This window comes from Acinonyx jubatus, chromosome C1, assembly GCF_027475565.1.
Source record: "Acinonyx jubatus isolate Ajub_Pintada_27869175 chromosome C1, VMU_Ajub_asm_v1.0, whole genome shotgun sequence".
Classification (NCBI taxonomy): Eukaryota; Metazoa; Chordata; class Mammalia; order Carnivora; family Felidae; genus Acinonyx; species Acinonyx jubatus.
Genome location: NC_069381.1, coordinates 102,511,849 through 102,537,546, shown reverse-complemented (window position 1 = coordinate 102,537,546; position 25,698 = coordinate 102,511,849). Strand labels below are relative to the sequence as shown.

The following is a 25,698-nucleotide window of genomic DNA, read 5'->3' as shown; positions in this document are numbered from 1 at the left end:
AGTCATTGTGATTAAGTAAGACACTGCACTTAAAGTGCATTGCATGGTGTCTGACGTAGAGTAAGTGTATGCTCATTAAATGTCCTTCCTTGTTTTAGCTCCCCAACCCGTTGCATGTGATCTTGGAAAGGTAGAAGCGGGGAGTAACTCCTGAGTCTTGTTTCCTCATCTACATTTATGAAATGAAATCGTTGGACAAATGATCCCTAGGAATCCTCTCACTCTGTCTACATACAATTCTCCTCAGCCTGGCATCCGGGCCTTCCCCGCACCCAAGCCTCGCCCCCGGGGTCTGACTTGCTTTCCAGAACTCCCCACAGGACTCCCAACGGAGCGCCCAGGATAAGCTTCTCCCTTAAACAGAGTATCGCTTTGTCTCTTTGCAATTGGTTGCTCAGAACCTCCGCCCTCCTCCCTAATTTGCCTATGGCGGAGTGGAGCCCTCCAGCTCCCGCCCAGTCTCTGCCGATTCGTAGAGGACCTGGCTCGTCCCCGCCCCCGCTTGACTGACGGCGGGGCTGCGGCACCGCCTCAGTCCCTGGGCTCTCGCTGGCGGGGGGTGGCTGGGACCTTCAGCTCGCCAGGCTGGCAGGGTCGGGGCCACTGCTCCACCGGCGGACGGGATGGAGACGATGCGAGCACAGCGGCTGCAGCCCGGAGTGGGCACCAGCGGGAGGGGCACTCTGCGAGCGCTTCGGCCCGGAGTGACTGGGGCCGCGGCTGCCACCGCCACACCCCCGGCAGGCCCCCCGCCCGCACCGCCGCCCCCCGCGCCGCCCCCGCCGCCCCTGCTCCTGTCCGGGGCCCCGGGGCTGCCGCTGCCCCCGGGCTCCGCCGGCAGCCCCGCGGTGCTGCGGGAGGCCGTGGAGGCCGTGGTGAGGAGCTTCGCCAAGCACACGCAGGGCTATGGCCGAGGTGAGTCTGCGGCTCTGGCCTCCTGCGGGACACCCTCTGTAGAGGAGCCTTGCTCCCATAGTCCTCTGGATCGCTTTTCCTGGCGCAGAGCCCTCACATGCATTTCCTTTTGGGGAGTTTCCTTCTGGGCTACACACACACACACACACACACACACACACACACACACACTCTCTCTCTCTCTCTCTCTCTCAGTTATACACACCTCTCCCCGCCTCCTCTTTATTGAGGTACTACTATATTCTCCAGGAACCCCTTTTTACAAATAACAACCCTCTTTTCTTCCCAACCTTTTCTCCTTCAGAAATGGAATTCTTCCTGTAGCTTAATACCTTAACATCTCTTTGCCTTTGAGGACCCGTCCCCATTGTGTAGGATCCTATCTTTTATCTCAGATCCAAGGCATTTCTCACCCTCTCAACCTTTCTTCTGTGATCTCAGCAATTCCTGCCCCCCCCCCCATTAATTTATCCCACCTACTTAATCTTTCTTTTTAAAGATTTTTATTTTTTAAGTCATCTCTATACCCAGCATGGAGCTGGAACTCACAACCCCCAGATCAAGAGTCACATGCTCCAATGACTGAACCAGCCAGGTGCCCCTCCATCTATCTCCTTAACCTTGACTTTTGAATTCTTTTCTTACTTACCCCGCACCCTGAAATTTCCAGTGCAGCTTCAGAATTGCTGGGGGATTTAGGTAGTGCCTTCACAAGTCACTTAAAATTGTGCTTTTAAATCTGGAACCATACCATTGAGCCCATACCAGCCTCCTGTGACTTAGTACCTCACTTTGGTGTCTTTTTAAGTACGGAGCCTCACAACTCTGGCCTCTCTGTCTGTCTGGCTCTGTTTTCCTGGCCCTTTCCCAGAAACTGAGGATAAATCCCAGGCTTTGGCTCTCTCAATGTTAAATTCTGTGGAAATGAGCCAGGCAGAAACCCTATTTCCATTAGAAATCTTCATCTTACAGATGCCTAATTTCTAGGGTTTCTGAGAAAGGGACTGTGAGGATTTTCTTTGTTGTTTTTGTTTAATCAGTGCAGAATTTCCTGAGTTTGAGCTCCAGATTTATAGTGTAACAAGTAACACAATATAGTGAAGGGTGTGGGATACAGAATTTAGGTCTGGAGTTTCTGAGACATCACTTTTTTCTGCTTGGTTAAATCCTGCCTCAGCTGAAAGTGACTATATCTCTAACCTTCTAGTTGAACAATAATGCAAAGAAAGGTTGCAGGGCTCTCTTTGTAGACTGTAATGCCTTTTTTCCACTTCCCTATGAAAGTGTAGTGAAAAGAGCTTACGCGGGTTTCAGAGGCAGACAAGTGTGGGTTAAATCCCAAACTAAATCTCTGTCACTTGCCAGTTATGTTTTGGGGGAAGTGACTTAACCTCACCAAGCTGCAGTTTCCTCAAGGGTTATTAGGGGGTTAAATGAGATATTGCACACCTGACACATGATGGGTACCTTAAAATGATGAGTATTACCTCAAATTTATTGGTTCATATATCCTTGAAAGAACACATCTCATTTTCTCCCATTCTTAGATTCTGTCAGTGTAGATCCAAAGATTCCTATGAAATCAGATTTTTAGATCCATTTTGCTCTATGTGCCTAGTGATACGTTTACCATCAGTTTCCTTTGGTTCTTCAACATTTTGAACTCCTACCCTGGGGCTGGCACTCTGCTAGGTGCTGGGAATGTAAATGCATGTGCTTCTGAAATTCATCATGATGGGATATAGTTGTTTGTCTAGTTTAATTCCGAGATTTAACAGGGCCTCGTGATGGAACTGCCATCAGCTATTGTCCTGCTGCTGCTTCCAGTCTATTTGAGACCAAGGGAAGGTCTTTGCCTCTGGGCATAAGGGGCAATCACCCTAAAATGAACCCTTCCTCTTGGAAACCTACAGGCATTTATTAGAATTGTAGAGGAGTGTGCCCTCTTTCTTGTTGGTGTTACCTGGAAAGCCTCTGGTTTGGCATCTAAACTGAGAGTACTGTAAAAACTTTTTCATTTCCTTAGACAGGATGAAGAAGCAAGGGGATTTTACTGACAAAGAGCAATCAGTCAGGCTTCAGACTCCTTCTTCCAACCTCCCTACCTCCCACCACACTCCTCATTATTCCCGAGTTTCTCATTTCCAGTCTGGGTGTCCAGCCAGTACTTTGGGAGAGTTTGGCAGATAATTCAGCTTCAGGCAAGCCAACTCTCTGCCGATTTGGCTCAGAAGTCCTTCACCACATGGAATCACTTATTCTGCTTCGATTAATAGGCAAAAAAAAAAAAATAGGGTATGTACCCACATACCCTTGTGACTGATGGCCCGGTATTTGGGGCTGGCCCTATTCCCCTGAATATAATTCACCTTGATCTTTGCCCAGGCCATTATCTGATCCAGGAATGCTTTACTGTATCATCTTCAATTCATATCCTTCACCTTCTTCTTGACTGCTCCCAGATCACCTTTTCTAGTCACAGTCTTTAGATTTACCAGCATGCATGTGGGACCTCAGCATTTGTTTTAAAAACACAAAAACCAAAACAAAACTCTTCTGTTATTTCACCCATCTGTCCTATACCTTTCCCCCCCCCTCCACCCTCAATCTCCACCCAAGATACACACATAACTCAGTATGCTGTAGGATTTTAATCAGCTTGTGGTGCACAGGGTTTGGAATCAGAGAACCTGGCCCTGCCAAACAGTGGCTGTGTGATCTTGGATAAATTGCTTAATCTCTCTAGGCCTCATCTGTTCCATTCATTGGACAAATATTTATTGACCACCAGATGCTGTGGTGAACAAGACAGATACTGAGTCCCTATCTTCATGGAGCTCACAGTCCACTTCACAGAGTATGTGTGAAGGTTAATGGTACAATAAGGCAGGATAGTGCACCAGAAAGAGGGTTAGCTGTAAGGCAAACATTGGTTCTAAATCCTGGTTCTGACACTGTGGCCTGTTCCTTAACGTGTTCACTTTTTTTTTTTTAATGTTTTTCTTTTATCAAAGTTTATTTATTTTGAGAGAGAGCACAAGCGGGGGAGGGGCAGAGAGAGAAGGAGAGAGAGAGAGAGAGAGAGAGAGAGAGAGAATCCCAAGCAGGCTTCCCACTGTCAGTGCAGAGCTAGAAGGATGTGGGACACAAACCCACTAACTGAGAGAGCAGATCGTGACCTGAGCCAAAATCAAGCGTCAGACGTTCAACAGACTGAGCCACCCAGGCGCTCCTCAAGATCTGATTTTTTAAATAAACTCTACACCCAGTGTGGGGCTCAAACTAACAACCCCAAGATCAAGAATTGCTTGCCCTTCTGACTGAGCCAGCCAGGTGCCCCAGCTTGTTCACTGTTTGAAAAATGGGTATTATAACACTTACCTTGATAGTTTTGTGCGTATTAAATGAGGTAATGAGCATAAACCACACAGCGCGCAGTTAGGATTCAGTGGTGGTTGCTATTATTATGCATTTGGAAACCCTTTGAAAACTGCAGATGATGGGTATTGGTAGCATTGCCATTGCCTTTGCCCCTTTTTACGCATGGCATGTACTCCCCTTCTGATGTGGACAGCTGGCAGTCTCTAAAACTGGCATGATTGACTGAATGACCAAGTCACTTTCCTTGCTCTGTAACTTCTGGATTGCCCTCTTCAAACCTGTATCTTTGAAATTGTTGCTCTCCCTTGATATCACAGTATGGTTACGTGATTGGACGTTCTGCCCAGCTACTTACTCCACTACGTTGAACGAATGAATCTTGTGTGGTATTTTCTGTTTGGTCGTCATTCCTTTTCCTCAGAACCACAGCTTCTTCGCTGATAAGTGACTATGGAGTTAAAAGCCTGGATATTTCCAATTTGGGGGATGTTGGATTAGACCTGTGTTGATTTCCTGTAGCCATTCTAACAAATTATTTCACATCTGGGGGATTAACACAACAGGAATGTATTCTCTCACAGTTCTGGAGGTGAGAAGTCCAAAATCGGTGTCAGTGGACCAAAATCAAGGTGTCAGCAGGTCTGTGCTCCCCTACCCCCACCAAAGGCTCTAGGGAAGAAACTGTGACCTTGCCTCTTCCAGCTTCCGGGGGCTGCCAGCATCCTTGGCTTGTGACAGCATCACTCTGATGTCTGCCTCTGTGTTCACACTGCCCTCTCTTCTTCTGTGCTTCATCAGTTCTCCTTCCCGAAAGACGCTTGTCATTGCATTTAGGGTCCACCCAGATAATCTGGGTTAATCACCCCATCTCAAGATCCTTAATCACCTCTATAAAGTTTTTGCCACCTGAGGTGACATTCACAGGTTCTAAGGATCACAGCATGGACCTCTTAGTAGGGGGCATTTTTCAGCCTACCATAGTCCTCTCCTAAAGTCACTGTCATCTTGCAATCCCTTCCTTCCAAGGAGTTTATGCACTATTGGCTATTCAGGGGCATGTTCTACAAGTTGAAAATAGGAAGCATCAGATGGGATATTGTTAACCAGCTTCCCTATCTTCAAAATAATGTGAATTAAGCTGGGCCAACCTATTCTCGCCATCCTGTATGATCAGGGAGAATCTTCTCATTCATCTCTCAATTGTATTAGCTATTTAAAAAATGTTTATTTATTTTTGAGAGAGAGAGAGAGAGAATGTGTCCATGCACGTGCAGGAGGGGCAAAAAGAGAGGGAGACAGATGATCCAAAGTGGGCTTGGCACCGACAGCAGAGAGCCGGATGTGGGCTCAAACTCACTAACCTTGAGATCATGACTGAGCCGAAGTTGATCGCTTAACCAAATGAGCCACCCAGGCACCCCTGCATTAGCTATTTATTCGTGCTCTCTCACCACAACATTGTATTTATTTTTATGATATAAATTTTTTTAATGTAATTTCATGTGTTGTTTTAATGGTTTCACTCTGGTTTAATGATTTCACTGTATGACAGTTGTACAGTCTGTACCTCTCATCCCATTTCAACATTAATATTTTATCTCCTAAGGACCAAAACCAAAATTATTCTTTTTGTTATTGTTCAACATCATGGTACAAACACTTAAATATACCTCACTATTGGGGTGCCTGGGTGGCTCAGTCGGTTGAGCGTCCGACTTCAGCTCAGGTCATGATCTCATGGGTTTGTGAGTTCGAGCCCCATGTCACGCTCTGTGCTGACAGCTCAGAGCCTGGAGCCTGCTTCGGATTCTGTGTCTCCCTCTCTCTGCCCCTCCCCCACTCATTCTCTCTCTCTCTCTCTCTCTCTCTCTCTCTCTCTCTCTCTTTCTCTGTCTCAAAAAATGAATAAATATTAAAAAAATTTTTTTTAAATGTACCTATCTTGGTCTTTCTTGTCTCTTTTAGTCCAGCATCCTCCAGTGACTCCTAAAAAGCAATTGTAGGTGTCAGATGTGTACGCCTTGGTCATTGCTAACCCTCGCACGTCACAGTTCTTTAAGCATCCTCATGTAAACCATTAGATGCATGGTTCCTCACTGGAAATCTGATAAAACCTATGGGCGCCCTCTCCCCCACCACATACTCTACACACACACACACACGTGACTTCATTGTGGGTTTTAGGGAGCTTGTGAATTCCCATGAGGCTCAACCATGGACCGGGTCTTGGACCAAATTGGCATCAGGATGTCTTACACATTCAGTCTCTAGCTCTGTCACAGCTGTGTGACCTCAAGCAGGTCATTTCCCCTTCTGTGGCCTGAATTGGACTAGATGATCTCTGAAGTCCCTGTCAGCTCTAAAAATCAAAGAGCCTGTGAGGTGTTTCAAATGCAGATCACAGTTCATTGCTTTTCTCCCGATCGTTTAATTCTGCCCAATTTCCCATTTCATCCATTTCTGACATAAGACTCCCTATCTCCTTTGGCTTTGAATAATCGTTAAAAACTAGTCCTGCACTGTGTACCAAGAGAGATTTAACTGGATATCAGAATGGACATATGCTTTTTCATAGGATCTTCCCGTTTACAATGGTTTCCTCCCCTTTCTCTTTATTTCAATATTCTCCCTGTTGTTTGCATGTCAGGAGAGCTGTCACCCAACGCATTGTGCTAAATTGTCTCAAAGAGGGAACTGGGGCTGAAAAGATCTCAATGGAAAGAACAAAGATGGCTAAGCTTTCTGGGCAGCAGTGACCTCTGAAGAGCCCTGCCAAAACTAAGGGTGGGAAAGACAGAGTTTCCTTTTAATGCTGCCTTTTAATGGAAGAATGAACATTCTAAAAAGTCAGTTAAATATAGGGTGTTAGGAAAGAGCTTGCGCGGCTTTCAAGCTCTGGCTGGTGCAGGGAGTGCTTGCTTCAGTTGCAGAGCAGGGAAATACCAGTTATTACTGGCCACTAGGTTTGAGACACCTCGCTGGCTGGGGATTTGTATTATTCACCTTTGCGTCCCTAATGCTTAGAATAGAGAGCTATGTACATATTAAGTGCTCACACTTTCTGCCTAATGTGTGTGTGGCAGCCATGAAAATGTGCTATTCATATCTTCTGCTGCAGGGGCATAACTGACTGGCAGCCTTAAGCTGCTGTCCCCTCTGTGTCCATCACCTCATGTGCACCGAGGCCACACATCCTGCAGGCTGCCCTCAGTCAGCGACCGAGCCCAGCAGGGGCACTAACTCAGGCACATGTTGGTACAATGTGGGATTTCTCCGGCTTGGGGACTTCCCACTGGCCTGGCCAAACCTTTCTTGGAAATGCACTGCCAGCTGCGACTCTCATATCCAGACCTTCTTTCCCACCCCCCTTCCATAGCTGTCAGACCTTCAATCTGGGTCTGAAGCTTCTCCCTTCTCCTACTTCCTTTCCAATAAATCTCTTGCATGTTTATCCCAACTTGGTGTCTTCTCCTTGGCAGACCTAAACTAACACAATATAAAAGAATGAATGAGTCCTTGTAACTGAGAGTAGAGAGTGGTCATGTTGGAAGATATTGAAGAAGGCATTTGATCATTTATTATTATGAGGCTTTTGTTAAAGCCACTTGTAATGTCTGGAACCCTAAAGTCAAAGTGATTCTTTCCAAAGGAAAACTGATCTCATCCTTCCTTCTGTCTTAAGCCCTTCAGTGGCTTCCCACTGCTGTTAAGATAAAGCCGTTACTCTAGTGTGGCCTGCAAGGTCCACTTTGGTCTGGTTCCTGCTTCCTTTTGCAATCTTATCTTGCACGACCCTTTCCCTTGCTCTCACTTTTTGAGCCACACTGTTCCCTTTATTTGCTGTCTTCTCTGCTGCTACAGACCCTTTGTGTGTGTTATTCCTTCTGTTTAGAACTCTTTCTCTTACCTTTTTGCCTAGTGAATTGATACTCATATCTGCACTTAAATATCACCTTGGCTGGGTAGCTTTCTTTGGCCTTCTCCATGAGGTCAGAAGTCCCTATGACCTTTCCCATCTACCAGACTCCTTTATAGCACTGATCACAGTTGCAATTTTTCATTTGCTTGAGATATCTGGTTAATCTCTTTCTCTCCCTCTTTTTTTTTTTTAACGTTTATTTATTATTGAGACACAGAGAGAGACAGAGCATGAGCATGGGAGGGGCAGAGAGAGGAGGAGACACGGAATACGAAGCAGGCTCCAGGCTCTGAGCTATCAGCACAGAACCCGACATGGGGCTTGAACTCACAAACCACGAGATCATGACCTGAGCCGAAGTCAGACGCTTAACTGACTGAGCCACCCAGGCACCCCCTCCCTCTTTGTTTTATTATTATTTTTAATGGACGGGGTTTTTAATTTTTTTTAAGTTTACTTATTTATTTTAAGAGAGAGAGCATGCGCATGTGCAAGCGAGCACACAAGCAGGGGAGGTGGGGAGGGGCAGAGAGAGGATCCCAATCAGGCTCCACACTGTCAGGAGCCTGATGTGGGGCTGGATCCCATGAATCATGAGACCGTGACCTGAGCCGAAATCAAGAGTTGGATGCTTAACTGACTCAGCGACCGAGGCACCCCTCTCACTTCTTCTTTAGGTTGTAAACTGCATAAGGAAGAGGAACAGGTATGGTTTTGTTCACTATTGTAGCCTAGCATCCAGCACATAGTCTAACACAGAGTAGGTTCTCCATACATATTTGTGCAATGATTTTGCCCAATTATGGAGGGATGAGGGGAACTATTCTGGAACACAGTCTTGAGTCTGGGGTTTGATTTTACCCTAATACATTAGCTGGCTACTATTTGCTAGAAGTGGCAGAAGTCAAGAGACTTCTGGGTCAGAGACAAAGGACTTTATTGCTCATAATACAACAGGTAGCATAAGCATCAGATTTGTTTGCATCAGTTCCCCTTGCCTCCCAAGTCTGACGTGAAGGGCTCAGGTGGATGCTTGCACAGGCCATAGGTCACATTACAGAAGAAGAATGCTGAGCTGCGGGAACCTGCCATGTCATTGTAGTCAGTAAGCAGGCTTGTTCTTTGTCCCAGAGGGAGATGTTACCTCATCCCTTGGGTTTCTTGCTGCAAACACAATCCTGAGAAATGGCCCAAGTAAAGAGCAGCCAAGTCCTTGAAATCTTGGCATACCCAGCAAGCTGGAAAGGACCACAAGAGACCTGTGAAGGAGAGTCTCCCAATATACAGTTCCTCCAAAAACCACTTAAACCTAGGGAAATCCTCAGAAGAGAAATTCATGCTCAAACACACACACACACACACACACACACACACACACACACACACACACACACACACACACTGTGTGTGTGTGTGTGTGTGTGTGTGTGTGTGTGTGTATAACATATAAAATTCCAAGATGGAAAAGGAATCTGGCTATGGGTTTGCTCACCAGAAGCACAGGTTTGAGAATGGCTAGAAGGACCACATTTCCTTGAGTGGCAGTATCACATGAGGTTTAGGAACATTGACTCTGGAACCAAGACAGCGTGGGTTTGAATTCTTGCTCTGCTACTTTCTCGCTATTATACCCTTGGGCAAGTCATTTAACTTCTCTATGTCTCATTTCACTCATCTGTAAAATGGGGATAATAAAAGTACCTGCCTCATAAGGTTTTTGTGATTAAATAGGTAAAGCACTTAAGGCAGTGCATGACACACAGGAAGCGTTCAGTAAACGCACTTCTCGTGCTGGTGTTTATTACTCTAGGCCACCTGACCAATTGTGGAATGATCACTTGCACTTCATCAGGTGGGGATAATGGTCTGCTGACCTGGAAACTCTGCCTCCAATATTTAAGTTATTCTGCTTTGGTGTTAGGACTAACCAAAATGTGAACTAGAGAGGTGGTGTAGGAGGCCAGGCATCCTCTGGTCTTCCTGTGCAAATGCCTTAATCAGAGTCTAGGTTTATAAGTTTAAATGCTTTTAAGCAGTAAGGAGCTAGGGCAGGTCAGACCCTTCATGTCAGTATAGGATACAGATACTGTTTGGAAGCACAGAACTACTTTCGAGGTGTTCTCATTGCTGAACTTAACTGCTTCTCTTTTGCAGTGAATGTGGTGGAGGCACTTCAGGAATTCTGGCAGATGAAGCAGTCCCGTGGGGCAGACTTGAAGAACGGGGCTCTGGTGGTTTATGAAATGGTTCCCTCCAACAGCCCTCCTTATGTCTGCTACGTCACTCTGCCCGGGGGAAGTTGCTTTGGGAGCTTCCAGGTAAGAGTTCCAAGGTGGCAGTAGCAAGGAGAAATGCTTAGGTGCTAGCGGTGGTTTTCTCCATCACTTTGGCCATTAAATCTCTGTCAGAAATCACATATTTGAGGACCTGAAACCAATTCTGGGCAGATCATTCTGATCAGCATCTGAGGCTCATTTAACCACAAAAGAACCTCAGTGGCTTTTCTTTCAGCCTACGAAAACTCACACCCACTTTGAATTTGAGCAGTTATGAATACGCCCTTAGTATATCCAGACTACCAGCACCTGCCCCATGTTCTAATCTGTCCAACTTCCTGCCATCTCTTTTTGAGAACACAGAGTAATATTCCTTATCCCCCGTACTTTTTCATAGGCAAATTACTCAAGAAAGCAATGTTTGTGTTCTTTAAGAGGCCAAAGTGGAGGGATTATGTGTGGTGGAAATAGTATTCATCTAAGAATTAGAAGATCCAAATTCTCATCCCCCCTGCCCGCCCCCCCCCCTTTCCCGCCGCCAGCAGGGCAAGTCAGGTAAATTCTCTGGGCCTCAGTTTCCCCATCTATAAGATGAAGGAGATAGGTTAGATTATTTCTAAAGTCTTTTTAGTGCTAGCATTCTACAATTATACAAAAGAGCTGTGATATATGATGATGGAGACTGGTTGTTATTATAGGGTAAGAAGAAATTTGACTAGTGTGAATGTTATCATCAAAGATGGATTTTTTACATCGACCATAGGAAGGTAGCCTTCTGAGATGTCAATATAGAGTCTGAATAGGAATTTAGAGAAGATAATAGACATTTTGTTCTGTTCATAACCCTTAGACAAAGGTATAACCCCTGCTATGTGCCACCTTGAACTTCCCTTATCATGTTACTTATCATGACATATCATAATTATTTCACCTAGTGGATTATGCTCCATGGGGGTAGAGATTATGTCTGTCTTCTTTCTCAGTCAGTTTTAGATCTTTACCACCCACTCAGCACACAGTAAAGAGTAGACATTTAATAAATCTGTGGCATGAAACAGGGCCATTGCAGTTCAGTTCCTACCTCAAACAGAAAAGTCCTGAAGAGGCTTCATTTCAAATAAGGTGACCAATTTTTTTCCCCTCAGAACCCCAACAATTTCAGAGAAATAAATATATGCTTAGGACGACTAATGTTTCTTCTTTCTCTCCTAGAGAATAAGGTCTCCCCTTCCTTCTCTCACCTCATCTTATTGTTAAATAAAGATTTGATAATTTTATGGTGATGCCCATAATTGGATCATTACAGTCATTTGATTTCTGTTATTTCCCCCCAAAGAACAGTACTATCTATCTTGGCCTGTTTTAGCTTGTGTCTTCTATACCCACTTTGGCAGGTGAAATTTCTCCTGGTGGTTTTCTTCATGGATGGATGATCTTTCAGGAACAATACCATACTATAGAATGAGCAGCAGCCTAGTGAACAGAGAAGTAGGAATGGAGAAATTGCAGAAGACAACTTAGGGTTAATGTACCAAGCTCCATATTCTGTCTCAGAGACACCTGTCAGCTAAAGAAAATCGGGAGTTATTGATATTAAGGTGGTTAAGTAGTGAACATATCCTGGTCTACTTTTAAAAGCCATAACATTAGTTTCTTCCTTTCCTCTGACCCTAATCATAAATGACAGGAGACACAGGCCTTTGAGGCAGCCAGTGATGATGAATTATATAAACAAATACTATGGGGATTTGAGGTTGAGTGATTTAAGACTTCTGAAAATCAGCCTTGGGCTATGATACCTATGTTGGAGACAATGTAAAAAACATGAATTAACTTTTAGTATTTTCTTGCTTTGTTCAGGTCAGCTTTCCTTCTCCTTGCTACCCCTCTCCTCCTTGCTTCCCCTGGGGGGAAAAGACTACACATTCCTTCTTCAGACCTTGGGCTCTGCTCAGGGATAGCTCATTGACTCACTGCGTTAGTGGGGGAACTGCCTGCTCACAGCCAAAAGTGAAGTCCAAGAATCCTGGATGGGCACTTCTGGTAGAGACTAGAGGCCTCCTGTGCAGAAGCAACCTAGAGAAGACCTATTCTATGCCTAGCTTATCTAGAGGGATGAAAAGAAATCTTGCCTGTGCATGGAACAGGAGAGCAAGATACAAATTTCTAACAGGCTGGCCAGATTGTGGCTTTTGAGTAATTAATTCTGTTGACAGTTGAAACGGGCGTATTTTTTATATCCAGTGGTTATATGCTGACTTCAGCAGCCTTCCTCATTCTGCATTCAATTTGGTATGAGCTATAGCCGTCTCCAGTTCCTTAATGACTTCAGGATGTTGAATCAAAATTATGTTTCCAAATGCCTCAACCATTTTACAAAACAAACTTTGGAGGGTGTACTGCACAAACTGATTTTTCCAAAGACTACCCAAGTGTCTTCTATCCTAATGTTTCCCTCCCACTGTTCCTTCCTTTCTCTCTCAGACACACATATATACATATTTTCTCTCTCTCTGTCCTGCCTAGTTTTGCCCCACAAAAGCTGAGGCCCGGCGGAGTGCTGCAAAGATTGCACTGATGAATTCTGTGTTTAATGAACACCCTTCCCGAAGAATCACTGATGAGTTCATTGAGAAGAGTGTCTCTGAGGCCCTGGCATCTTTCAATGTAAGTTACAGGGAGTTCAAAGAAAAGAAAGTGGGGGATGGGAGAACTGGCTGGCTGGGAAGTCTTGTAAATCACTGGGAATCAGAGCGGGATTTCTTTTCTTTCCTGTATAGACAGGAATTTATTTTCTGTCGATCTTGCATATTACATGCTCCCTATGTCTCAATCACTGATTCTATGTGTATGTTTATGTTTTTGTTGGTATTTTGCCTCTTTCATTGTATCTCTTTGGTATCTAGAAACCTTTAATTCAAGATTTGTGGAATTTTAGAGATATTTCAAAATAAAACCTGAGCTTGAATTTTGCTTTTCCCAATTTTGGTTTAAGACCTTACTCCCTTCTTACTTCACTGTTCTTTTTTTTTTTTTTTTTTTTTAATTTTTATGACTTTTCTTATTGCCATTCATCTCCGTGACCTCTCCTATTAATAAAGAACACTTTATAATACAGTGTCTTAGTTTTTATTTTTTTCCTTTCCACGAATGGGGTGGGTAATTTTTTTACTCTCTTTCAAAAGAATGTTCCTTCAAATGAGGATGATGATGATCACAGCTAATCCTAATTGAGTATTTACTTTGTGTCAGGGACTGTTCCAGGGGATTTATGTGTATTTTATGTCATTTGATCATCACCATAATGCTCTGAGATATAAGAACTATTAGTACCCCTGTTTTACAGATAAGGAAACTAAAAACATAGAAGTGAAATTTTGCCTGAAGGGATGTAGCTAGAAAGTGGTAGAGCCAAGACTGGAACCCAAGTTGACTCAGAATTTTCTAGCTTAGGGGTGCATCCTGGAAATGAACACTGCCTTCTCTCTTCCTTCCCGCAAGTTCACTGATAGGGTGATAGGGTGAAAGTCTGACCAATTTTCTGTTTCTGTTCTCTTTGAAGTTAAGATGTAATTACATATACTAAACCACTTCAGTTATCTGTTTGTGTATTTATTAGTGTTGAACACTTTAGATAATAAGTTGGCTTCCCTCTGTTACCCATCTGATTTCCTCCCATTTCTCTTTGCCCTGGTCAGAAGTATCTACAAGGAATAAAAACAATTTTTTATATTGATCAAAGCCAATTAAATTAACAAAGTACATTTATCACTCTTAAGTCACCTAATATATTATAAAGTGAAACACTGGTTTGGATTATAGAAAGCAATGCTTATAAGCATGGACTCTGAATTCATCATTTTGAAATTATGGTTCTACTAGCTATGTGGCTTTGAGCAAGTTACTTAATCTAAGTCTCAATTTCCTCATCTGTAACAATTATACCTGTAGGATTACTGGATAGAAGAGAATATATTTAAGCACTTAGCACGTGTTACCTGTTTTGATGCCTTTGGATGCAAGTAATAGAAAAATCTTACTTCAAACTGACTTAAGGGAATACACCAAGAAAGGAAATTTACTCTCTAACATGACAGGAAGTCCAGAAGTAGAGAAGATTTCAAGGCTGGTTGATTCCATGGATCAAGAATGTCATCATCTACTAGCCAAAGTCTTTCCATCTCTCCATTCAGCCATCCTCTAGATACTGTCTTTGTCCTTGAGCTGGCTCCCTTCAGATGCAAGGGTGCAAGATGACTACAGAATTTCAGATATTAAATACAGATGTAACCATATTCAAAGACAGAAAGACACCATCTTTCTTTCTCTCTTTCTTTCTTAAGTAGGTAGGCTCCACACCCAATGTGGGGCTTGAACTCAAGACCCTGAGATTGAGTTGCATGCTCTACCAACTGAGCCAGTCAGGTGCCCTGAGACCTTCTTTTAGTACCTCTTTAGTAGTAAGGAATCTTCTCCCAGAAACCCGCCAGTAGACCTCCCTTCTACTTCCTAATGGCCAGAATTCCCACCTTAAAACCAATTACAAGCAAAATGGGTTAGGATTTACCCTCTGAAATTAGAGGATAAAACCACTCTTCCCTGAGGGAGATACATGGGAGATGGTAGGTAGTAGAACAAGATTAAGGTTCTATAGTAAGGAAGAAGGAAACAGATGTCAGCTAAGTCACCAGCAGTGTCTACTACAAAGTGTTTAGGAAACAAATTGTTTTTATTCTCTGCCAATATTTCTATTTGCCTAACCCCTCAAAACTGAGAATTTAATAGATTGCTCATTAATTTCCCAGTGGAATCGCCATACTCCAAATCACATTGATTTCAGGGCACCTGGGTGGCTCAGTCAGTTGGGGGTCTGACTTCGGTTCAGGTCATGATCTCATGGCTTGTGAGTTCGAGCCCCGCCTCGGGCTCTGTGCTGACAGTTCAGAGCCTGGAGCCTGCTTCAGATTCTGTGTCTCCCTCTCTTTCTCTGCCCCTCCGCTGCTCATGCTCTGTCCAAGAGCAAGGCCTGGGATAGATGGGCTCCTCTGCCCGCAGCTTCTTCTGTATACCCCAGTTGGCTGTACAGAGATAATCATTACTTTCTATGTACTATATCATGGAAAACTCTGGAGGTACTGAATAAGGTACCATATTGAATGATTATAGGCAACCATGAAACAAGTTAATTGCTTCAGGGCCCTAAATGCTAATAGTGAAGGTTACCTTTTTCCTTCCTCTCTGTAGCTTTTCTTTTTTAAATCCAAATTTTGTGTTCTTTGCTTCACCATGAAGATTAACTACTGGTTGGCATGTTGCTTCTCATAAGCCACAAAATAATATGGGTTGATCTTGTGTGACTTCTTGTTGATTCTAGCAGAGTGAAAACAAATAAGCCAGCACATATGGTATACTTACTAAGCACATGGAATTATTATAATACATATACAGTACAGCCCCATGGAGAAGTGCCCCATAATAAACTGAATTTGGATATAACTTGACTGGCTCCTCACTTCTACCTAGTCCCCTTTCTCAAAGAGAGCAGAATCTTGGGAGGTGTGGAGCAGGGACAGTGGTGCAGAATGGGCTAGAAAGATCAGGCAACTTGTCAGGAAGTAGAAGGAGAAAGTTGGGTCCCTGTGTTCCCAGAAGTCTCCTGGTTTTATTTTCCTAGATCAGGCTGACAAAAAGGTGACCAAAAAAAAAAATAGCAGCTGCCCTTATTTTAGAAGTCCCAGCCAGCCCCAGGGTCTGGAATTATCCCCAGTAATACTAAACCGCCATCAAGTACCACTAAACCAAAGCCAGTACCAAAATGGATTTGGATTGTGTAACTGGATACCAAGTCTAGTATAATAATGTACCACATTTTATATAATTGGAGTTTTAAAACCACGTTTATCCCTTTTTAAATAATTTCTTATTTAATTCTCAAAACAATCTTAGGAGATAGATCTGTGATTATTCCCATTTTACAGATGAGGAAACAGGAACAGAGAGGTTAAATGACTTCCCCAAGGCCTCAAGATTAGTAGGAGATCCAGTCTATACCGTATTGTTTGTTTGCATAGGCAATGAATCTTAGTTCTATCCCCACAGGGTCATGTAACCACTGGAACACACAAGCCAAATGTCTAAGAGGCTAAACTGCTACCCAGAATTTACTATGCTTTATGGCTCCTACTGTTTCCCTAGTCCAATCCTGTGTGTTGGACTCACTCTGTTATTTTGGCTAAATCGGGGTTCTTCTCTATGTTTCAGTGTTCCCTCTTTGTAAGATAGGGAAAATCAGATTGACCTCTGTCACTTGAGTTAATATGTGTGATGACTTTGGAGTCTTCTAGGTCTATGCTGACCAGCAGAATAGCCACCAGCCACATGTAGCTGTTAAACACCTGATATGTGGCTAGTATGAATTGAGATGTGCTGTAAATGTGGAAGAGACTTCAGCTTTTGAAACCCTGGTATAAGAAAAAGAATGTAAAAATTTCATGAAAAATTTTTATGCTAAGTATAGCTAAATTATATTTTGAATATATTAGCTTAAATAAAACATGCTACTTACATTAATTTTACCTGTTTATTTTTACTTTAACGTGGCAACTAGAAAATGTTACATTAGATTGGGGGCTTGCGTTATATTTCTACAGGACAGTGCTGCTTGAGGTGATAATCCTGATTGAAAATCTATTTGTCTTTTCCTTTCCTCTGTTACAGGGCAACAGGGAGGAAGCTGACAACCCAAACACAGGGATTGGTGCCTTCCGATTCATGCTGGAATCCAACAAGGGCAAGTCAATGTTGGAGTTCCAGGTACTATGGCTCTCATAACATGGATCAACCTGCATTTATATATTATATTATATTATATTAATTATATTTCCTTCTAATCCCTAACTCATTGATCATCAGTTGGAAGGGAAGGGAGAGAAGGTTAGAATATTTTTCAATATATAAATACCTTCCTTCCCTGAAGGGCACATCAGAGTTGGTATAAGAGATGCTTACGTAAATACATTCTGTAAAAGGTCCCCCATGTAATTGTGATGCAAACCCTCAATATAAATCACTGTTCTGGCACTTCATGTCTTCTTCCTCCAGGAACTAATGACAGTTTTTCAGCTGCTGCACTGGAATGGCAGCCTTAAGGCCATGAGGGAGAGACAGTGCTCTCGGCAGGTAAGAGACCCTGTCTGTGAGAGGAGTCTTGCAGAAGGACTATTTCGAGGTGGCTGTTATGTTAGATATAAGCAGGCCTATAGTTACCAGGTTGTGAATCCTGAAAGCCTCAAAGTACCCTCTTCATTCCTAACATCTTTCCTATTTAGATCTTAACTGTAGCTCTTTTGCCTGCCTTGCTTCCCCCACGGGGAAGTTTCCCTTAAGAATCTCCTTAAAGGACTTACGTGCTGACTTCAGTTAGGACTCCAAGGCTAAGAGTTCCTCATCCCATTGGGTCCATTTGGTATGAACCTTGACTTTGTCAGTAACCTTCATTTTCCTTTCCCCTTGCAGGAAGTGTTGGCTCATTATTCACACCGGGCCCTGGATGATGATATTCGCCATCAAATGGCATTGGACTGGGTGAGCCGGGAGCAGAGTGTGCCAGGGGCACTGTCTAGAGAGCTGGCCTCTACTGAGCGGGAGCTGGACGAAGCTCGGCTGGCAGGCAAGGAGCTGCGCTTCCACAAGGAGAAGAAAGATATTCTCCTGCTGGCCGCTGGGCAGTTGGGCAATATGCATTCCTCCAACTGCTAGGTGTCCATGCACATACTCCCTATCCTCTCCAGGCTCTTTTTGATAATGTCTTTTCTAAGACTTAGTATGATTTCTGTATATACTTTCTCAATTTTATACTTTAAAATATAGATATATATATGTATATGTATAAATTCTACACTCAGATCCCAATTTGCTGAGAGATCCCTTTTCTTCTAGTTTTTGGATGTAGTTTCCTTTGAAACATCCCCATTCCACTTTGTAAAAAGAGCAGGCTGTCTTCAGAGCTTTGTTGGTGCTTATACTCCCAGCTCTGTGTAGTCATTTCAATAGCACAAAATGATTGACAAAGTGTTCTTATAATCTAACAGGCAGTTTGAATAAGGTCTGTGTGCCCCACCCTCACCCTCAACCTCATTCCTGCTTTCTCTTGGACTCCAAACAGGGTACGAGTATGAAGGCTTTGGCTTGAGTTTATCTTGAGTTGGGCCTACTTAGTACTGAGCTGTTCCTCCAGTGACTAGACATTTCCTTGCCTAGACTCCCCACCAACCGCTTCCCGCCACTCCCTTACTCTTCCTCTGCCTCCAAGCGGTACTTCATTTTGAGACTTCCTTTATTAATTTGGAAGGAAGTAGACAGCTGCTTTCTCATTGTTCAAATTATTCCTGAGAAACTTCCCAGGAAGAAGAGAGGAATTATAAACACAAAACTAGGTGTTTATCACCTAAGTTGCTTCTGGGGCATAGATACCATACTAGCTTCCCGGGTGTGTTCTTGCTCCAGAAGGGATCAGCATTGAAGCCTCTTCCAATATTCCCTCTTCACTCCTCTCTGCTCACCCAGCTTCACTGAGCCCTGTGTTTAAACCTTCCTGTCTGCAGAAATGGGTAGGAGGGAAAACATATTTCCCAACTCTGTCTCTTCCCTTCATGTTGCTCTTTGGAAACATTATTTGTCCTCTTTGGTGAGGGCTGTGTTCCTCTCTCTCCCACAAAGTTGCTGCTGTTTGCTACCTTTGATGTCCATAGATTCACAGTTGTTTTCTCTCTTTTCTTTCCTCTTCTTCCACGTTGGTTATTAGAGCAGGAGTTGATCAAGAAAATTAGTTGCAACTGGCATTATGGCACTTCCTAACTGGAACCCTGGGGAGACTGCAGGAGGGAAAAGAGACTACATGATCAACTGTGTTTTTAAGACTCTCCGCCTCCCACCCCCAATCTCTCTCCTGGGTGAAATAGGGGAGAAATATCTGGAGTACAGCTAAAGCATTCCTCTTTGGGAGAATTTTTTATAGGTCTCTCAAAGATGTGTTTTCCCTTTGTTTCTATAAACTCCTTTATACTATATTATAGTTCGGTGCACTTTCTAAAATGTGCTTGGGACGTTTCCTGTTTCTGCAAAATTGGGCTTTCCATTCTATGATTATACACTTTGTTTTTAGAAATAGGTTAGGAAATAGGCCACAATTTGCTCTTTTGGATCAGACAGGGATAAGATGAAAATCAGCTTTTTTGCTTTTGAAATCATCTTGGTGATCAGTACATATGGGATCAGTGGTAAGGAATCTAGCAACTGTTTTAGTGCTTGAAAGGGACCTCCTGGAATTCTCCAAGTCCCATCTCTGTATACCACGAAGCACATGTAGGGTAGGAGTAGAGGCTCCTATGTTAAATAACAGGTATGTCTACCCAGTTTTTATTGATATTTATAATCCAGACATCATAAACCCTCATTTCTCCTATGCTCCTTTCTCTGAGAAGTGCAAAGGGGTGTGAGTTGTGGGAAGAACTTCTCCTTTGCACCTCCTGGATTATTTTTCTCAAGTAACAACCAGTTAAGATCCCAAAGAACTGGAGAAAAATTGTTCCCTGATCTGTCCACTTTCATTGTTAAAGATTTTACTTATCTTTTTACTACTTTCTATGTATTTTATATGTATAATTTTATACAATTAAAAATAGATTTTTGTCTAGTGAGCCAGATTGACTCTTTCTTAAGAAATATGTATCAGAGGAGCTCTAAAACGACCCTTTCTTTTATAAACAGACTAAAAGATAACTTTGATTAGTATTTTTTGGGTGGCAGAAATAAGATTGTACTGTTGGGGGAAGGCATTCTGCTTCCCCTTCAGACATTTGAGGAACCTGGATTTTGTCACTGACCCTTTCTTTTCAAGCTCTACCCATTTCCACTAGCGAACTCACTCACCATGGTGACTTCAACTCTATCTTATACACCATTCTCAATCTCTTTCACCCTTTTGAGCTTTTACATCTATATTTCCATGACATCACCAACTGAATTTATCTTATTTTTAAAAATTTTTAAATGTTTATTTATTTTTGAAAGAGAGAGAGAGAGACACAGAATCCGAAGCAGGCTCCAGGCTCCGAGCTGTCAGCACAGAGCTGCATGTGGAGCTTGAACTCACAAGCAGTGAGATCATGACCTGAGCTGAAGTCGGTCGCTCAACCGACTGAGCCACCCAGGTGCCCCTCACCACCTGAATTTATGACACAAGCTCTCTGAAGTCACATATTCAAAATAAAAGCCATTTCATACATGCTCTTCTTTGACTCCCCAAATCTGTTATTAGGATTATTATCTACCCAGTTACTTAAATTAGAACCTTAGGTCCATTCTTTACCATGATCTAATCAGTCACTTGCTGTTGAGTTTACCTCCTATATAAACTTCCTAATCTGTCTTGTCCATATCCACTGCCTTAGTTCAGTCCTTTATCATCTCTGGGCTGGACCACTGCAATAGCTTCCTTACCAGCCTCTGCCTTCATTCTTAACATCCTCTCAACTACTGTCAGATTTCTTTCTAAAATACTTAGGAGTGCACCACTACCTTGCTTAAACCATCACTTAGCTATCCTTGTCCTTAACAGCATTCCCCGAAGTTTTATATGGGAACCCTTGGTATTACCTGAGATGATTTTAGTTGGTAGAGGGGCAAACATTTTTCATTTTTACTTATTTGATATTTTAATCTGAAACTGTAGTAGAAAAAAATACAGATTTTACATTTATGGCAGTGATATTTAAATTTAGTGCAAATTTGTTTAATTAAAAAGTCAGTCTACATAAGGAGAAACACTAATCAAGAAACAGCATGGGGGCTATTTACAGTTGTGAAAAATCACGAACACTGAAATACTTGAAGTACAGAAATTCTTGCCTACGGGATAAAATTTCAATATCCTTAGCATGGCATACATTTTGGCCCTAACCTGTACTTCTAGCTTTATTTCCTAGCCACACAGCATCAGGCAAACAATTTCTTGCCATTCTGATATTTGTTCATTCAATAAGCATGTATCAAATGTCTACTGTGAGCTAGACACTGGTCTAAACTTTGGGGATATCGTTGTAATTAAGGGTCTCTGCCATAAGGATTACACTCTAATGGGAATTCAGACAATAAATGAGTCAGAAAGTAAACAAGGTAGTAAGCTAGTTCTGTGAAGGACATAAACAAGAGTGAAGGACAGGAAAGTAGAGAAAGTAGTATTTTAGGGAGACCTAAAGGATGAAGTTGAATGAGCCATGTGAAGAGCTGGAATAAGAGCATCAGGAACAGAAAGTTGCAAAAGTCCTGAGGTGGGAAAGAGACAGCACAATTGAGGGAAAATGTAGGGAGGGCTTAATAAGAATGCAGAATGGTAATGGAGGTCGTTGTAAATAGGCAGAGTAGGCAGTTCAAATTTTATTCCCAAGTGAAAAAGTCAAGGAAGGGTTTTGTTAGGGATATGACCAGCTGATTTTTTTAAGGATCACACTACCTACTGTGGAGAATGGATTAGTGTCTCCTATTCTCAGTACAGCTGCGTGGCCTGGAAAACTACCCAGCCTTAAAGGCCCAGTTCAAATGGAAGCCCTTCTTACTCCCAGTCCTATTAGAAACTTTCTTTGTACTGCCATTACACTTTGTCGTAGCAATTATCACTTTCATAATGTAGTTATAAAGTGATTGTTGATAATGAGATTATTTTGCCTTGTATTGCCCACACTTTCTCTAATATTAAAGTCACATAACGGCTTGATTAAAAAATTAATAAATAAATGAATCTGCAGTCCACTATTGTTAAAGGTTTACATCAGGATTCCAGAATTTGGGGGCAATATGGGTTTTGCCTCAACTCCTAGGTTTGTTTGTTTTTTCAATGCCTAGGTTTTTAAACATGAAATACACGCACCATTCCCAAAGAGGTTAAAGCCCCCATTTTGTTTAAAGCCATGATTTTGTTTTGTTTTTTAATCCCCAGAGGTGGTGGGAAGAGTTTGAGAGTTTATCTTAAAAAAATTATAACAACAAAAAAATTTTTAGGAAGTTGACACCCGTGTCACCAATGCTAGTTCCCGGACAACCAGGTCTGTTAGTGTTAAGAGAAATTCGGTGCTGCAGTACGAGCCAGAAACAGCTTCAGTTCCCAGCATTATGGACTGAACTATTTTTAAAATGTTTCCATCACAGATCCAGCTGCTCTTCAGAGCAGGATACAGGTCTAGAAGTTTTGAGAGAAAAAACGTTCTTCAAACTTCCATTTGGTACGGAGTCCAAGGAGACGGTACACAATCCTCTAATAAAGAAATTCGGCTGTGCTTCGCTGGCAGTAGTATTTCTCCTCGGCTGCCCTACTTAATAGGGCACTGCCAGCAGCCACCCGTTACCCTGTCCCTTACAGTGCCACTCTGTTCAGCTGACCACTTGCTCAAGATGGCTACAGGAACACTTCCGGCATCTTCCCGAACAAGGCCCGCCTCCATTGCGTATTTTCGCTGCGCCGGGGGCGGGACTTAGACTTAGCTTTTGATTGGTCAACTTGACTAGCGACCTTTCCCCTCCGCGACAGTTTCCCGAGGTGCCTAGTGCCTGAGCGGCACGGACGAGAGTAAGAAGGGAGGCAAGATGGCGGACGTGCTGGATCTTCATGAGGCCGGGGGCGAGGATTTCGCCATGGATGAGGATGGGGACGGTGAGGACAGTGGAGGCTGCTGCGGGAAGCGGGGAAGGTGCGAGAGAAGGATGTAATAGGAAAACAATTCCTGCCCGGCAGGGAGGATGGGAGTCGGGGAACCAGGTTTCGGTTGGATTAGAGACTGCGCCCCCTTCGGGAGGAATGGGGGAGGGACCGGGAAGGGAATGGGACTGGAGGTGGTGGGACTGCCTTCAGATGATGTTTTCGGAGACAGACTATTGTTATAAGTAACTGTTATCTTTGTTATTCATTCTTTCACTTCTGGGGCTCCAGAGAGCATCCACAAACTGAAAGAAAAGGCGAAGAAACGGAAGGGCCGCGGCTTTGGCTCCGGTGAGTGTTGTGCCGGGAAAATGGGTTTAGAGTGGCGACAGCTACGAGTTTCGGGGTCCCTATTCGGACTCATGGGGAACAGTGGGAGAAGAGATTTCCGGTGATCTCCTGTATGTTCTTTATAGAAGAAGGGTCTCGAGCGCGGATGCGTGAGGATTATGACAGCGTGGAGCAGGATGGTGATGAACCCGGACCACAGCGCTGTAAGTGAAATGTAGCCAGTAGGGCTCTGTGTTTGTAGTGAATTATGGACCAGTGAAATAAAACCAAGTAGGAATGGAGTCAGAGATAGCTTAACGAATCTCTGAAACCCGCACTCACTCCACTGTTGTGATCTTGCTTGAAGTTTTTCTCTGGTGTGCTCATTCTCCCTCCCTTCCCCAACAGCTGTTGAAGGCTGGATTCTGTTTGTCACTGGAGTACACGAGGAAGCCACTGAAGAAGACATCCATGACAAATTTGCAGAGTATGGAGAAATAAAAAACATCCACCTCAACTTGGACCGGCGTACAGGATACCTGAAGGTATCCTAAATAACAATCTATTGTTCTCTTCCCCCATAACCTTTGACAGCATTGGTAGTTGTCCATTGTGATTGGCCAAGAAATAAAATGAGGTTGGCAATTGATTTTGTTAGACACAGAAAAGAGACAGATAGAAACAGACATTTTGTACAGTACAGTTATATGGTGTACATTCATTGTTTAAAGTTTACATATTTTTCTATTTGAGTATGAGCCTAGATTTGAGGAAGAAAATAGTGGTATTTGGTGGAATATGAAGGTTCTGATCTCTGTTTTTTCACTTGTCCTAGGGGTATACTCTAGTTGAGTATGAAACATACAAGGAGGCCCAGGCTGCTATGGAGGGACTCAATGGCCAGGATCTGATGGGACAGCCGATCAGTGTGGACTGGTGTTTTGTTCGGGGTCCACCCAAGGGCAAGAGGAGGTAAAGTGGAGAGGGCAAACTATCTTGGTGAAGGGAACATGAGCAAAACAGAATAAGGACATAGAATTATGTTCCTCTGATGGACTCTTCCTTTTCCCTAGAGGTGGCCGAAGACGCAGCAGGAGTCCAGACCGGAGGCGGCGCTGACTGGTCCTCTCTTGTCCAGATGTTCTCTCCAGAGATTCCTTGTGACCATACAGCCTTGGAGAAGTAGGGTTGGGGTGGAACTCCCCGTGTTTATATTTAACTCTCACTCTACTTGCTTAGTGGGTTGTGGGTTTTTTTTGAGTTATGAATAAATGTCCCATTTTTGTTTTGTACATTTAAAATTACTTTTCTGTTCTAACATTGCAAGCTCTGAAGAACTATTTACGGTAAAGCAGTATGGGTCACTGTGGAGATACTTCTAGGGACTCGATTCTGTGTGATTTTTTACATTAGATCTAGTCTTCAAGTTTCAGCTAGGGTCAAAGTAGAGAACACTGCTCGGTATTTCTTTTTCTTGGAAGCTAAGAGAGCACAGGCAGAAGTGAGGTGTTCTTGTGATATTAAAGAATAATTGTTCTGTTTCTGTATACTCTGTCCTGGGCAGATGGATGTTACAGGAATGTCTCTTTTGTTTCTTCTGTCCTTGCTGCCACATTTGTTTGTACTTCCAGCTGTCTAAGGGCTTGAATCTCCTGTTGGGGCATTCTCTCAGAGCCTTTTTCCCTGGAGGAGTCTCTACTGTGTTCTTGGTGCCTTCAGCAGCCAAGGGTAAAGGCTCCATAGAGGAGAGGATCCAGAGGAACACTGAAGAGGCCAAAAAGGAAAAGGATGTGGCTGAGGCTGGGAGGGACTTCAGTTAGCATGATGGGGGAGAACCAGTACCACAGTTCTAGCAGGTAATAAGGTGTCCCAACAGAGGACAAACGTCAGCAAGACAACTAGGGCCAGTCCCAGGGCCCGCAGACGAACATGGGAACAATTGTCTAAGGAGCATCAGAGGGCAAATTCACCGGCAGGGGTTGGGAATTTAGAAAATATATGCAATTTCAGAACCCCTCAGCTTCTGAGTTGAGTGTAGGGTGAATGGATGAGTGGCAGAGATCGTGAGCTGGAGCTCTCCCAATACAAGGAAGAAAATATGGCAAATAGGTAATGCTGTAAACCCTCTTCCCTTCCCAAACTGGGACTATATGCTTCCCTCCTGTCCCCCCACCCCAAGGATTATG

At 43.4% G+C, this 25,698-nt stretch overlaps 2 protein-coding genes and 1 long non-coding RNA gene across 4 annotated transcripts; 2 read left to right on the top strand and 1 right to left on the bottom strand.

Annotated features, from left to right (window-relative positions):
• Positions 1–526: 526 nt before the first annotated feature.
• Positions 527–20,193, top strand: LIX1L (limb and CNS expressed 1 like). Its single transcript, XM_027051485.2, has 6 exons — positions 527–915; positions 10,370–10,533; positions 13,018–13,158; positions 17,209–17,304; positions 17,593–17,670; positions 18,007–20,193. The coding sequence occupies exons 1-6, from the start codon at positions 624–626 to the stop codon at positions 18,247–18,249; spliced, it is 1,014 nt and encodes a 337-aa protein (XP_026907286.1). The 5' UTR covers positions 527–623; the 3' UTR covers positions 18,250–20,193.
• LOC128313979 (uncharacterized) lies at positions 8,787–16,678 on the bottom strand. Its single transcript, XR_008295234.1, has 3 exons — positions 15,715–16,678; positions 11,878–11,964; positions 8,787–9,453 (listed from the first exon to the last, which is right to left on the bottom strand). It is a non-coding gene; the product is annotated as an uncharacterized LOC128313979 (long non-coding RNA).
• Positions 20,194–22,751: 2,558 nt separating the features above from the next.
• Positions 22,752–24,804, top strand: RBM8A (RNA binding motif protein 8A). 2 transcript variants are annotated; one of them, XM_015084249.3, is made up of 6 exons: positions 22,752–23,197; positions 23,474–23,533; positions 23,662–23,736; positions 23,921–24,057; positions 24,348–24,484; positions 24,586–24,804. In XM_015084249.3, the coding sequence occupies exons 1-6, from the start codon at positions 23,131–23,133 to the stop codon at positions 24,629–24,631; spliced, it is 522 nt and encodes a 173-aa protein (XP_014939735.1). In that variant the 5' UTR covers positions 22,752–23,130; the 3' UTR covers positions 24,632–24,804. The 2 variants fall into 2 exon arrangements, with proteins under 2 accessions (XP_014939735.1, XP_014939734.1); XM_015084248.3 differs by having other exon boundaries at positions 22,931–23,197; positions 23,659–23,736.
• Positions 24,805–25,698: the final 894 nt, after the last annotated feature.

Coding starts and splice junctions, on each gene's coding strand:
- LIX1L (XM_027051485.2), top strand. CDS start 624: ATGGAGACGATGCGAGCACAGCGGCTGCAGCCCGGAGTGGGCACCAGC. Junction 13,159..17,208: donor AGGCCCTGGCATCTTTCAAT/GTAAGTTACAGG, acceptor CCTCTGTTACAG/GGCAACAGGGAGGAAGCTGA. Junction 17,305..17,592: donor AGTCAATGTTGGAGTTCCAG/GTACTATGGCTC, acceptor TTCTTCCTCCAG/GAACTAATGACAGTTTTTCA.
- RBM8A (XM_015084248.3), top strand. CDS start 23,131: ATGGCGGACGTGCTGGATCTTCATGAGGCCGGGGGCGAGGATTTCGCC. Junction 23,737..23,920: donor TGAACCCGGACCACAGCGCT/GTAAGTGAAATG, acceptor CTTCCCCAACAG/CTGTTGAAGGCTGGATTCTG. Junction 24,058..24,347: donor GGCGTACAGGATACCTGAAG/GTATCCTAAATA, acceptor CACTTGTCCTAG/GGGTATACTCTAGTTGAGTA.